The sequence below is a fragment of the Phycodurus eques genome, chromosome 12 (genome assembly GCF_024500275.1).
Source record: "Phycodurus eques isolate BA_2022a chromosome 12, UOR_Pequ_1.1, whole genome shotgun sequence".
Lineage (NCBI taxonomy): Eukaryota > Metazoa > Chordata > Actinopteri > Syngnathiformes > Syngnathidae > Phycodurus > Phycodurus eques.
In genome coordinates, this window is record NC_084536.1 from 11,225,323 (window position 1) to 11,238,748 (window position 13,426).

General features: G+C 41.0%; 4 protein-coding genes across 7 annotated transcripts in view; 3 read left to right on the forward strand and 1 right to left on the reverse strand.

Annotated features, from left to right (window-relative positions):
- The first annotated feature begins 9 nt into the window (after window positions 1-9).
- adat3 (adenosine deaminase tRNA specific 3) lies at window positions 10-3,791 on the forward strand. Its single transcript, XM_061691995.1, has 2 exons — window positions 10-75; window positions 2,801-3,791. Exons 1-2 carry the CDS (start codon window positions 62-64, stop codon window positions 3,789-3,791), a joined length of 1,005 nt encoding a protein of 334 aa, XP_061547979.1. The 5' UTR covers window positions 10-61.
- On the forward strand, window positions 19-2,552 carry alkbh6 (alkB homolog 6). Its single transcript, XM_061692329.1, is given in 2 exon segments — window positions 19-550; window positions 552-2,552. Coding segments are annotated over 2 exon segments (717 nt in total). The 5' UTR covers window positions 19-268; the 3' UTR covers window positions 987-2,552.
- A 609-nt stretch (window positions 3,792-4,400) lies between the features above and the next one.
- Window positions 4,401-11,199, reverse strand: ormdl1 (ORMDL sphingolipid biosynthesis regulator 1). The gene is made up of 4 exons (XM_061692330.1): window positions 11,100-11,199; window positions 9,208-9,387; window positions 5,812-5,963; window positions 4,401-5,734 (listed from the first exon to the last, which is right to left on the reverse strand). Exons 2-4 carry the CDS (start codon window positions 9,379-9,381, stop codon window positions 5,599-5,601), a joined length of 462 nt encoding a protein of 153 aa, XP_061548314.1. The 5' UTR covers window positions 9,382-9,387; window positions 11,100-11,199; the 3' UTR covers window positions 4,401-5,598.
- A 363-nt stretch (window positions 11,200-11,562) lies between these two features.
- pms1 (PMS1 homolog 1, mismatch repair system component) overlaps window positions 11,563-13,426 on the forward strand; it is a 51,913-nt gene continuing 50,049 nt past the window's right edge. For all 4 annotated transcript variants that reach the window (XM_061692927.1, XM_061692928.1, XM_061692924.1 and 1 more), the window contains exons 1-2: window positions 11,563-11,985; window positions 13,128-13,310. In XM_061692927.1, coding sequence (XP_061548911.1) covers window positions 11,854-11,985; window positions 13,128-13,310 — 315 coding nt within the window. In that variant the 5' untranslated portion in view covers window positions 11,563-11,853. The remainder of the gene's footprint in view (window positions 11,986-13,127; window positions 13,311-13,426) is intronic.

Here is a 13,426-nt window from a genome sequence, read left to right on the forward strand (position 1 = left end):
ACCGTCACCACGAGGGCCGCCTTTTAATTGGCTCTTTTTATGCCGGAGGAGCACAGCGTTGATGTCCGAAAGGAGGTAAAGCTGCATATTAGTGTGTTAATACGCCGAAACAATGTGACGTTATGGTTTTAAGTTGTGCAGTATTGTTGCAACACAATGGTTGAGTCTTTGGTTTCTTCTTCCTGCTCACGCGCGACAGTCTCCTCTCTTTTTAAAATTGAGTTTATATCCCAAACCTTTCCATGTAATTTTTTTCCCTCAAGGAGACATGGAACACCGGCCATTTATTTCCGAGGAATTAAGGCAATTTCTCGTGCACGGCGCTCCCCCTACAGTTTATTACATCCCTGCGTTCATATCCGAAGAGGAGGAAACCTGGCTCCTGCAGCAGGTCTATCAGTCGCCCAAACCCAAGTGGACCCAGTTATCCGGCAGGAGGTTGCAGAACTGGGGAGGCTTGCCGCATCCCAAAGGGATGCTGGAGGAGAAGATGCCAGCCTGGCTTCAGGCATATTGCCAGAAAGTTTCCTCACACGGAGCTTTCGGCGAAAAAAACGGCCAACCACGTGCTGGTTAATGAGTACAAACCAGGAGAGGGGATTATGCCCCACGAGGATGGACCCCTTTACCACCCTACAGTCACCACCATCACCCTGGGCTCTCACGCACTACTGGACTTCTACACGCCTGTCAGCCGGTTGGAGGTCGACGATGACAATGCAGTTGCAGCGTTGGAAGGCGACCGCCATCTATTCTCGCTGCTCTTGAGGCCACGGAGCCTGCTGGTGCTGCAGGATGACGCATACCGGAACGTTCTCCATGGCATCGGGGCGTGTGAGCGGGACGTGCTGACGGGCAAAGTGCTGAACCTGCACGTTGCCGGGGCCCAGCTGGGTGAGACGCTGACCCGAGGGACCAGGGTGTCGCTGACCATTCGACACGTGCCTAAAGTCTTGAAGACAAAGCTTCTTTTCGGGGGGAAGTGAATGGGGGGAAACAGTGGACTAGTCCAGTGGTTGTCAACTTTTTGAGTTAAGGCACATTTTTACATCATTCAAAAAATCTCATGGCGCACCACCAAACAAACTGCAAAAAGTACACAAAATCCCAGGTATTTTATTGAGGCCTGCCCTGAAAAGGTAAAAATTGCAAGTAATTGACACTCCTGGAAAATGTTTATAATTGCCTATTTTAATAGTTTAAACCAGAAATATCAAAGCCTTTGATCCCCAAAAACTTAAATATCACTTAAAACTCATTTTACAACATTGCCCTTAATAGTGTATGTCTTCCAGATTTGATTTAGAACAACATGAACCGGAAGTGCACATGTATGTGTGGCAAAGGATCACCGTAAGTTCCACTAACAACCCAGGCTAAACTTGGCTCCTCCACAACATGCAAAGAAAAACCTGAATAGGTGGATCTACTGTATAATGAAATATGGATCTTGTCTCAATATACTTAGTCTGAAAAGTAGGCCCGTTCAGTTGAACACAAAGCTATTATTTTGTTGTATAAATGGGAACAGGTGTCTTCATAGTACCTTGTTCTGTCTGCCATCTGGAAGATAATTTAATTGTTCAACCTGTCACTATAGAGTATATTGCATTTGTGGGAAGGCTTTCAACAAGGTTTAGGAGTGAGTTTATGGGAATATTTGCCCATTGTTCCAGCAGCATATTTGTGAGGTCACATACTGATGTTGATCTTGGACGAGAAGGCCCGGCTCACTGTCCACTCGAAATCAACCCAAAGGTGTTCTATCGGGTTGAGGGCAGGACTCTCTGCAGGCCAGTCAAGTTCATCCGTACCAAATTCTCTCACCCATGTCTTTATGGACCTTGCATCGTGCACTGGTGCAGACATGTTGGAACAGGAAGGGGTAATCCCCAAACTGTTTGACTGTCTCATGGTATGCTGAAGCATTCAGAGTTCCTTTCACACAATCATAACAGCGTAATGATTGTTCCATACTTGATCTACTGTGTAGAAATATGGGGATCAACATGTAAAACATAACATTTATTTTACAGAAGAGCTTTAAAAATAAATAAGTCACCATAGAGATCCCTCTAATTAATTATTCATAAATTATAAAGTATTACCATTCCATTCCATTTAGATTTTAAAACATTACAAACTATGTAGAAGGCTAATAAAAATATCATACCAATAACTATTCATATAAAGTGTGTAAAAAGAGTAAGCAACCACAATTTGAAATGGATAGAAGTATTTAAAATACCAAGATTTAAAACTACTGTGATGCAAATGAGTATAGTGAAAAGTGTTAAGTTAAGGAACACTAAAAATAGAAACAAAAGAGTCAAGATCGGTATATTTAAAAAGATCATAAAATAAGGGTTTTATGTAATTATGAAATGTGTAATTAAGACTGATTAAAACAGAACAGATTAAAAATCATTTAAAGACTTTAAAAAAAAAAAGGGGGGGCAGAAAATATTCTTCCCTCTGGTCCTTTTCATTTATATTTTGTGTATTCATGTGTCTTTTTCCCCGTCTTACATGTAATGAAATAAAAAAAACAATGTGCAACCCAGTGTCAGAAAGCTTGGTCTTTGTTTGGTCTGGGGCTGCTTCGCTACATCAGACACAGTGTCTTGAATCTGTGTAGGTTAAAATGAAATTTCTAAATAGGTCAAAGCTTGGTCTTGGTCACAGGTATCTACACTAAGATTAGATATCAATGAATAGAGAGAATATAATCTGGCCCCTTTGCCTGCTGTGTGCATAGACACTAATTTTGCTCCAATTTGGTGTGAATCCCATCCGACAGGAGGACTTTTAAAACAATGGAACCAGAACTCAAGCGGCGGAAAGGCGAGGCGTGCGACCCCGACTCCTGGACTGCGTACCCAGTCCTCTCGGACGAGCAGACGCAAGCCGTAGAGCTGATTGATGCCTTCGCTGCACCCGTCCTCGACAAGCGAGCGGCGTCCCGACTGGTTCGAGAGCTCAACAGCCTCTACCCCTTGACAGGCCTCCAACACGTCAAGAGGGTCCGGGCGACCAAGGCAGAGGAAGGTCTCCCTCACTTTCTGGAGATCCTCCTGTGTTTGGTCAGTGAAGTGCCAGACTCAGATTTGTTCAGCGTTAGATGCGACGGATTGGGCGATCCCTTCGTGGTCAAGGTTCCTGCTCGCCCCCCTTTGACCAGACCCCAATTTGAGCTGGCAAGCAAGCACTGGCCCACGTCCTTCCACGAAGACAAGCAGGTGACCGACGCCCTCCGAGGAGAGTCTTTCAGCCCGGGCCAGAAAGCCCAGATGCACACGTACATGTCGGCGGCCCTGGCTGCAGCCCAAGAAGGGAAGGCCTTGGGGATGGAGGCTGTGGGGGCCGCTGTGGTGGATCCGGTCTCTGAAAAGATAGTCGCGGTGGGCCATGATTGTCGAGGGCAACACCCGCTGCATCACGCCGTCATGGTGTGCATTGACCTGGTGGCCCGTGGACAAGGTGGCGGCTGCTACCGGTTGGACTTGTACCCCGCTTGTCGCTCAATTTTGACGCCTGTCTCGGACTCTGCGCAGCAGCCGTACATCTGCACTGGGTACGACCTGTATGTCACCAGAGAGCCGTGCGTCATGTGCGCTATGGCACTGGTCCACTCGCGGATAGGTCGCGTGTTCTACGGTGCGGCCTTTGCTGACGGAGCCCTGGGGAGTAAGTACAAAATCCACACACAGAAAGACCTGAACCACCGTTTTGAGGTTTACAAAGGAGTCATGAGCCAACAGTGTGAGGAGCTCAACAGTAGGTCTCTTTGAAATGTATATTTCATGATTTTTATTTTCCTTAAATTTTTTTATTAAATACTGATTGTTCTCAGTGTTGTTTTGTGGTTGACACCAAGCTTTCTGACACTGGGCAGCACGTTTCGCTCCAGAAGAAGCCTTGAGATTTCGCTGTACCCTGCACAGATTCAAGATGCTCCGGATGCACCAAAGCAGACCCAGAATGTAGGCTAACTGTCTGGTCCATGTGTGACAGTAGGTACAGTGCTCTGTTCAATGTGAAACACTAATGTAGCAAAGCAACCCCATAACCTGACAAGAGATTTGGCTTTTTGACACCAGGCAGCATATTTCACTCCAGAATGCCTTGACAGATCTCAAGATTTCCTTGCACCTTGCACAGATTCGAGACACCCTGTCCAAAAAATGTTGCCTGGGTCATGTGTACACAAAATAACACTATCTGTTGTGAAACATGGAGGCATATGTTCTAGGACTGCTATACTACAACTGACACTTTTGAATATGTGCAAAGTACAACAAAATCTCAAGACTAGATAAGGCAATCCTGAGTGAAAATGTGCTGCTCGGTGTAGGGTAAAATAGGTCCTCCGCCTGGACAATGACACCAAACAAGCAAAATAATGTACTGTATACTTTTAATTATTTTACCTGGACAAAAATAAATACAAAATGAGCCACACATGAAACAATGATGACAGTTGGATCCCATGGAAGGGCAAAACCTGCAATAAGTTCGACTTTTCTCAATCAATAGAAATTTCTCTCACTTCTCCAAGAACATTTTTACACCACTAAAATACTTAACAGTCACAAAAGAAATGGTCAAAACACCTACCCTGTGATTGACATAAAGGTATTCATAGAATATATATACACACACACACATATTGTAAATAAGGGAGGATTCCATTCAATTACTCAAGGGTGAATACACTGACAGCCTTTAGGAAATCCTTTAGGCTCCTAAGGAAGTAAACGTTTGTTGAAAAAACACATTTGGGGCATTGCTGTGGCTAAAAAACAAACAAACATCATAGTCATTAGTGTCACTGTGTGAATTCAAGTCAGATAAAGAACAAAAACAACCAAAAGCCTCACTGATACCTGGGCCAGCCCGGGTCAGACCAGACTGCAAACGCATCACTCAACCTCCTGTTACATACAGCAATAGTGCTCCTGGGTCAATTTGACTCGGGGAATTTTTCGTTATCCATAAATGTGTATGTTGATTAAGTGTATTAACCTTTTTGATTTTGTGAAACTTTAAAACGTGACATCATTTTGCATGAACAGCAATGATATTGGTGACCCACGGCATGTTTAATTATCCAGAAAAGTGTCCGAAATGTGTGTGTTTGGTTCAATTTGGGCCACAACATTACTGCCTCTTCATAGGTTCGTTTCTCTAGAACAGCAATAATGTTCCCGGGTCAATTTGACCTGGGGAATGTTTAATCCTAAAAGTTTCCTAAATGCAAACTTTTTTTTTTTTTAATATCTCATTATTCACTCAACTCGCAGTGATGTAAAATAATACGTTTTTTCTCGATGTTGATTACTGGTTCAATTTTAACAAGTGCATGTTTAATTATCCAGAAAACTTTATGAACTCCCTCCCCCCAATCCCAATAAATATTTTTATCTTCTTCAGTGAAAATAATTTGTTGTTTTTTCCAGTTGTTTTCATCCAGTCTTAAAAAGGTTGCATCATTTAAACATTTTATCTCACTGATCTCAATGACACTAATTGAACCATGTACTGTATTTCACATTACAGAATACACTAGAACTGGATAGAGGTAGTGTAGAGAAGTATTTAGTACTTGTTAATCCCAAAGATTCTAACACCATGCAGTTGCGGGAGTTTGGGGATGAGCACACTTAGAAGTGAGGCAGTGTTTATGATGAAGTGCGTCGCGTCATATTTAGTGTAGAAACTCGCCAAGAAATACCTGAAACAAAAAAAAGGATACGTAATTATTTGTATACATATGTATATGTATGTACAAAAAGGATTCCTGTGACTTACAAGATGATGGGGGAAATGGTAAAGAACTTTCTGGAAGACGTGAACTGAACGCCATAATCAAGCTGCTCCCAATGTGTGAGAAGTCTGGCCTTTCCTTGATCGGGGGTCTCAAAAGGCGTCCCTTTCACCGCATGCATAAACACATACATTCCCTGTCAAGATAAAAAGCCACTCTGGGTAGGAACAACAAGACCAGACCACTTTTGGGGAACCATTCGAGTTGTGATTATGACAAAATGTAGTTCTACCATCTGTATTCTTCAACACAGTACTGTCAAAATGGACTAATGTTGTGGGTCAAATTGAAACTCTAGATTTTTTTCTTTTTTTTTATAGTTTGGATGAAAGGTGCTTATTTTTTTTTCTTGTTATTCTTTTATTATAACCAAAATATTTGTCTTATTCCTAGTCAGCTGGTCTAAGATCATAAATGCACAGCCATGAACCTAATGTAATGATATGTCACAAAATGCTAGCTGCTTAAGTGAAGATGCACAAAGTCTGTTCATGTATTAAAAAAAATAATGCCTTATCTTTTATTCACAATGTGAATTTAAGAAATAAAAAACTGTTGAATATATTAAAAAGGAAACCAATTAGTCGTACATTATTAAGTGAAAGGTTTTATTTTCTCTTTTGTATTCAAAATGGATCTTCAACCAAGCAAAAATATAGTTTATCCAAATAATCCTATAAGAATCAATCTGAAAAAAGTGGTATCAAACATCACTTGAAACAGCTTGAAGGCTCTTTTTTGAAGAATTGTTAACCATCTGCCGAACTGCTGCTTGTTGTGAAGTGAATTGAGTTGAGTTCCCTGCCACCATACAGTGCTCCTACCTCAAATTTTTGCTCGTAAGTCAAATAAAAAGAATTGGCCGAATGGCAGCTCGTATCTCAAGTCACCAGTATACACACCGCTTCTTTCGCCAAAACTCATCTTATGACTATAAATTGTCCATCAGTGTGAAAGTGAGTGTGAATGGTTGTAGTTTGTCGATATGTGCCTTGTGATTGCCTGGGGACCAGTCCAGGGTGTACACCACTTATCTTGCCCAAAGTCAGCTGGGATAGGCCCCGAGCTCAAATGCTACTGCTAGAGCTCAAAGCACTACAGAAAACAGATGGGTGGATGTCTGTGGAGCCTGTTTAGTCTACAGGATCTTATCACTATCAAGGACAGGCTTCCTAGAATAGAGCAAATATCTTAAACAAAGCAATGTCAGACTACTGACGACAGCAGAATACCTGCAGATCGTTCGTGCGTGCAGCATTGAAGCTTGTATGGTCTCACTGTGTTACACCGATAGACGAATCAAAATGGCTCCATTGCTTAAACAGGGGTACATCGACTTGGGTTTAATTTGTTCCGTGGCCAAGCTCATAACTCAATTTACTTGTATATCAAATACATTTCCCCCATTTAAGTCATAAAAAAAGACATTTACTCCGCGTCGCCATCGTGTACAGTATATTTGAATCCAAAAGCTAGTTTATTTTTAGCCTTGTGGCGTGTCTTTTGACGTAGTACTGTACATACCTGACCGCAGAAAATAGTGTCCACTTGGAGCTCAAAATCACCCATTTCATGCACCAGTGAGGTAAATTTGGATAATCTCTAAATTTTTCAAAGATTTTAAAGGTCAGAGGACAAAGAAGTTATGGGGTCAGTTAAAATTCATATTTGCATTGTTTATGTTATGTAATACATGCACGTCACTTCCAGCAAGTTGTCAACTATAGTTTAGCTAACAATGAGGTTTTGTTACATGTATTGAGCACTCCCCGAGCATACTCAAAGCTCGAGACACCGGGGTGTGGTTACTCTAACCACCGCAAGGGCTACCGGTAGTGACGTCGCAATTGACAAACGCAGCGCGCTACACTCTATACACAATGGCGAGCAACGTGTTGGAATATGAGGAGGCGGAGGATTTCGACGTACAGAAGCACCCAAGTGAATTTGGCATAGTCAAACCGTACATGTTTGAGCCGATCAGGAGGTCGGAACCTGACAGTGACGACGACGACGAGCAGCCAAGTAGCAGGTGTACAACAGAAGTGGCCACTGGGTCGATGTGACGGTATGTCAAAAGCATGTGTTTTTATACAGTCATGGCTAGAAATATTGGCACCCCATAGGTGCAAATATTTTTTAGCACGACTATATATATTATTTCAGTGACACGGCACAAGCTTTTACATAGTATGCAGTATTCCTATATATTGTGTGCCACTTGCTCCAGTAGCTTTATAACACGCCGCACAGAAAGTCTTTGCCGTGTCTGTTGGCTTGTCAGATAGGCAAAAGTACAGACGACAGTACTGAAAAGTACTGCGTGAGTCTTTTTTTCCCCTACTGCCCAGTGCATAATAACCATAAGAGTCATAGGTATATACAAGGAAATCTACACCTCTTGTCTGCGTCGATTCGCCACTGCACCGTGGCGGCTGCAAGATTTGATTCTCTTGCTGGTGGTTGAGGTCCCGATGGCCGTAAGAAAAATAGTTGGCACCGCAGCTGGTTTCAGCCTCTACCTAACTACACCTCTATATCCAATGCTTTCTGCCAAGTCTTTCTCAAAACACTTCGGTTCGAAGTGATCAGCACAGAGTTTGGAATGCTTGCTAGGCACCTGTTGCTGACCACATAGCTACCCCCGTTGATTGACTTTCCCTATCCAATGGTCACGTATTGCTTTTTCACTTGGAAGGCCAAAGAAACTCTCGCCACTGCTTGAACGATTTGTGCAACCAAATGCCACACAATCAACCATCATGAAATCGCTAAACCATACGACAACAAATATATGAGGACGGGAACAACAGCATGGAACAATAGCACACAACACTGCATGAACAGGCTGTTTGGCTAGTGTGACATCACAGCGCCGGATAGAGCCGAAGACCGGAAGGCAAAAAGCAGAAGGCGCATTCGGAATCATATTTATCCATTAAACTGCTGTACATCTGCTATACTTCGAAATGGAAGATGTGGTTTTTTTCAATAATTTTTTTGACATCTTTGTCCTCTGACTTTTAAAGATTTTTAAATATTTATTTACAATGATTTTGTACTGTAATGGGTGTTTTTTGCCCACGAAAAAAGTACAAAACAATAATTTTGGACTGTACTGGTGTTTTTAGGCCACAAAAAAAGTGCTTCAATTTAACAATCTGATTTAACGGATGACCTCTCCCCCATTAGTCCGTTAAATCGAGGTTTCACTGTATTCGAAAAGTGACTGTGTACTCATATTTTTATTAATAGATGCTGTATTTTTCAATGTAGAATATATTATATACCTCCTGTAATATAAGTGCACAGTGACTTTCCGAATATCTTGAACTTCCATATTTAGACCCCTAAACAAAAAAAAACCCAGTTCTACTCACCAAATTGTGTATGACGTTGGTGAGCGTCCACACCACTGGCACGCTGAAGAACGGTATGCTCAGGAGCACAATGTGAAGGATTCCCACACCAAGTGCGTAGGTCAGCCAGATGCCTCGACTGTTCATGACTCGGGTGTTTGGGTTCACCTCGCTGTGTGCCACACCCACATTCATGCTGGTCTGGCAGATAAAAAGAAAAAAAGAATCATGACATCACAAGCGGTGATGAAGAGGCCCTCGTACCCTTTTTTTTTTTTTCATAGCAAATCCCAAAAATGATCAAACTTTGACGCCTCGCTCTGTCCACATTAGATGGGGCAGGATATAAAGCTTGGCAATGTTAGCTCGTTCCTCGGTCTTGAGACTTCTTCGTGCATCCTGTTCTGTTAGACGTGCCCACTCAATTTTATGTGGATCAGTGTAACTGGGGCTGATTTTTTTAAGAGTTTTTTCCCAAGAAGTGATACTGAGTGAGATTTAGGGAAGTCACGTTCAGAATCGCTAAATACATAAATTTAGATAGAAGATCAACACACTTGCAAAAATAGGTGAGTTTTCTGGCATGTAGAGACCCCCCGCCCCCCAAAAGGAAATTCAACTGCCATAAAAAAAAACAAGGATTCCAACGTATGCGTTTTAGATACAAGAAAATACATCAGCCAATCTTGCTGAACTTTGTTCCCTGGCCCGCTTTCAGCTTCCAGCCTGGATGAATGCTTGCACTGTTTACAACACTGCAAAGTAGAAGAGTGAGCTTTTCCTTGTACATTGATAATGTGAACCATTGTTTATTTATTTGATTTTATTTTTCACACCAAAAATGTTAATGGTCCATGTGACAGGCTACATGTTTAGTAATAAAAAAATACAATAATAAAAACTACATAAATAATTAAAAGAAGAAAATAAAAAAATAAGGCTGGCATAATATGTTTTGCAGTACATTTTCTAGATTTCAAGCTTTAAAAAGGGTCAATTTGACCCACAATGTAACAGAAGGGTTACATCGGGGGTTGAACCTACTGTTCCATTGTGGGTCGAATTAACCCAATTTAAAGTTAAAAAATCTATTTAAAACAGATAAAACTTTTGTTAGCTTTATTTTTTGTTACTTTACTCTTTTAAGTACATATACTTTTTAAATCCACATTTTATTTATTTTGTATTTTACAAGTTTGTGGTGGGTCACACTGACCCACAAACATCTATGTACCACAAAAACAACACATAACAGGTGGGTTAAAGGAAATGAATCAAGTAATCCATAACACTTTTTTAAATGCATTAACCCTCCTGATGTAGTGAGGATCAAATTGACCTGCAAGAAAAAAAATCCTGAATTTATTTATATTCAATTTTTTAAAACCCTGCCATTCAGAGGCAAACCCTGCCATTCAGAGGCAAACTTACATTCATACATATGGTTTGATTAACCTAATATGCAAACTCCAGATTCGAACCCAGGACCTATCGACTGTGAGGCAGACTGCTAACAACCCGAACAACATGTTGAATATTGTTTTATAAAATTCATTGTCTTTTTTCATAAAAATGAAGGCGTAAAAACAATTTATGCAAGAAAACACACATTCTTAGCCACAGTCCTCGGGGCAACAGATGTTAGATAGGATCAGTGCGTCTGATTGTGCATGCACCCAGTCACTTATAACTTACACAACTGGAAAAACAACTGAAACATAGCTTCATTATATTATTATATTCATTTATTTATTATTATTATTATATTGTTACAGATTTTGGAAACGTAAGTCTGTTTCACTTCTAGCAATGCACAATTCTGTTGTAGCAGATGGCACAAAATATGGGTGAATATGATCTATTTTTGATTCGATTAGATGAAAATTACAGACATAAAGGGCCCGGAGACTTACAGGTTATAGCAGCGAACAGTGGAGGTGCCTGGAGAAACGATCAACAGCGAAGAGAAATAGAAAACAACCTTGTTGTTGATGCGCTTCACTTAAGGTAGACACACAAAGCGGAAGTAGATAAACTCAGAGTACCTGACGTAATAAAGTAAACCCTTTTTGAAAACTTACCCCAGTATTTTTGCAAGGTTACAAGGTTAGATCAATGGTGTATCTTTTCATTGGATTTATAATTACACTACAGTGTTTTTAAACCTCCCCCACCAAAAAATGACAAATGGCACTTGTGTTTTGAGTTATATTCAGTATTTAGGCTGAGACAGGATCAATTTATAACGACGGCGTGCCTGGCAGTTTAAAATTTGGACAAATGTGGCTACATATATCCCACCTACTTTTCACTGGCAACCAATCAGCGTTTAGTAAAACCGGGCGGGAATAGGATAGGACTGTTTCCGTATTTGTTTATGGAACAGTCGCAGACGAGACAGCAATTTGCACGCAGTACCATAAATATTAAATATATATTATATTGAATTATATATATATATATTATTTTAAATAAATGCATTTGAGCTAATCTACAACATTCAGCTTTGCCATGAACGTGTAAATCTCCGTGTTAAGTATTCGTTAATCGGTTTCAAACAGACTCGTTACTGACGCCATCTTTTAGCGACCCAGTCACAAATAGCATTTTCTTAGTCTCTTTTTTTTTTCATTTTTTTAATTATTATTATTTTTTTTAAGCTTCTCCATGAAGCAGCTGTCCGCAGACACTGTGCGGCTGTTGTCCAGCTCACAGGTCATCACTTCGGTGACGAATGTAGTTAAAGAACTGCTTGAGAACTCACTGGATGCTGGGGCTTCAACCATTGACGTCAAACTGGTACAGTTCAGTTGACTTCGTTTTCGCTCCTAACAACTTTAGGGTCGATTGGACCCCCATTCAAGTGTGAAATTACAACAACAAGTAAATCTTTAGTAAGCTGCCTGTTTCCCCAAAATGTGTCTGTGAGCGAGAGCCTGTCAAATTGTGATGTCATAATTTGTCCAATTGGCGTAATAACCGCCCTTCTCTCCAAGTTTCTCTGCCCATGACTTGAGAGCTAGGCTGCGTGAAGAGCTGTCACTTTCAAGCCACGGCCGGACGGCACTTTTCATCGTAGGGTAGGGCATTGGGTTAGAGCAGTGATTCTCAACTGTTTTCACCCTCTCATTGTTGCAAAGTTAGAAGCTAAGAACAATTAAGTGTTTGTTGTTGTTGTTTTTATTTTTTGTTTTTCAAAACTAGCCATTTCAATTGAGTTTGACCTACAGCCAAAAGCATATTGCTAGCTAGGACGGCCGTCAGCCGGAGGCTGAGCTGCACTATATTTGTTCACGGGCTAATTTCAGCAAGACATTGAAATGAATGGAAATGCCATTAATCTGTTCCAGCCCTCCAAAAAGCATATGAAAAAATGTTGTGTTTTTTTAAAATAAGAATGTAGCACTCTATGTAATAAAGTGGAATATAAAGAATGAAACAGTTTTTGCAACATTGTTTTGCACTTTAATTAAAAATAATGTAAATTATCAAACATTCTTCACTTTTGTTGCTCTTAAATCTACTGTAGTTGTTTTTTTGTTGCCTTTTTTAAATTACATTTGCTCAAATTCATGTTTGGATTCATGCTAGAATTCTATAGTAATTATCAGCTTCTTCTAGCACTTACTTTCAAGGACCCATGGTAAGAAAAAAAAGACATTTTGCTTTGGCCAAAAGTCTTTTTGCACGAAAATGGAAAATGCAAACACAAAATACAATAGATACCTTTACTTTCGCTGCGAGGTAACCACATGAACTGCTGGTGGCCGGATTTTGTGAAGTTCGCTGGCGCCATCTTATAATGGAGTGGCTAAAGTACAGTACAGTACAGTGAAAATGCAATAATCTAAAACTAAAAACAAAAAAACTATCTATGTAAATTATTTTTTCTTTGATGTCCGTATTCATATGCAAACTCTCCCCTTGATTTGCCACTGCAGGAGAACCACGGCCTGGATCGGATAGAGGTACGTGACAACGGCCACGGAATCAAAGCTGTGGACGCTCCCGTGATGGCCGTGCGCCATTTCACCTCCAAGATCCACAGCCACGAGGACCTGGAGCGCCTCCAGACGTACGGCTTCAGGGGAGAGGCGCTCGGCTCCGTTTGCGGAGTGGCGGAGGTCAGGGCAACTCTCAGTCATCAGCAAGTCACGGCGTTCTAATTTAGACATTGTTGACTGTGTTAAGGCACCAATGTGATGATGTAGTTAGCATGTCTGCCTCACGGTCCTGAGGT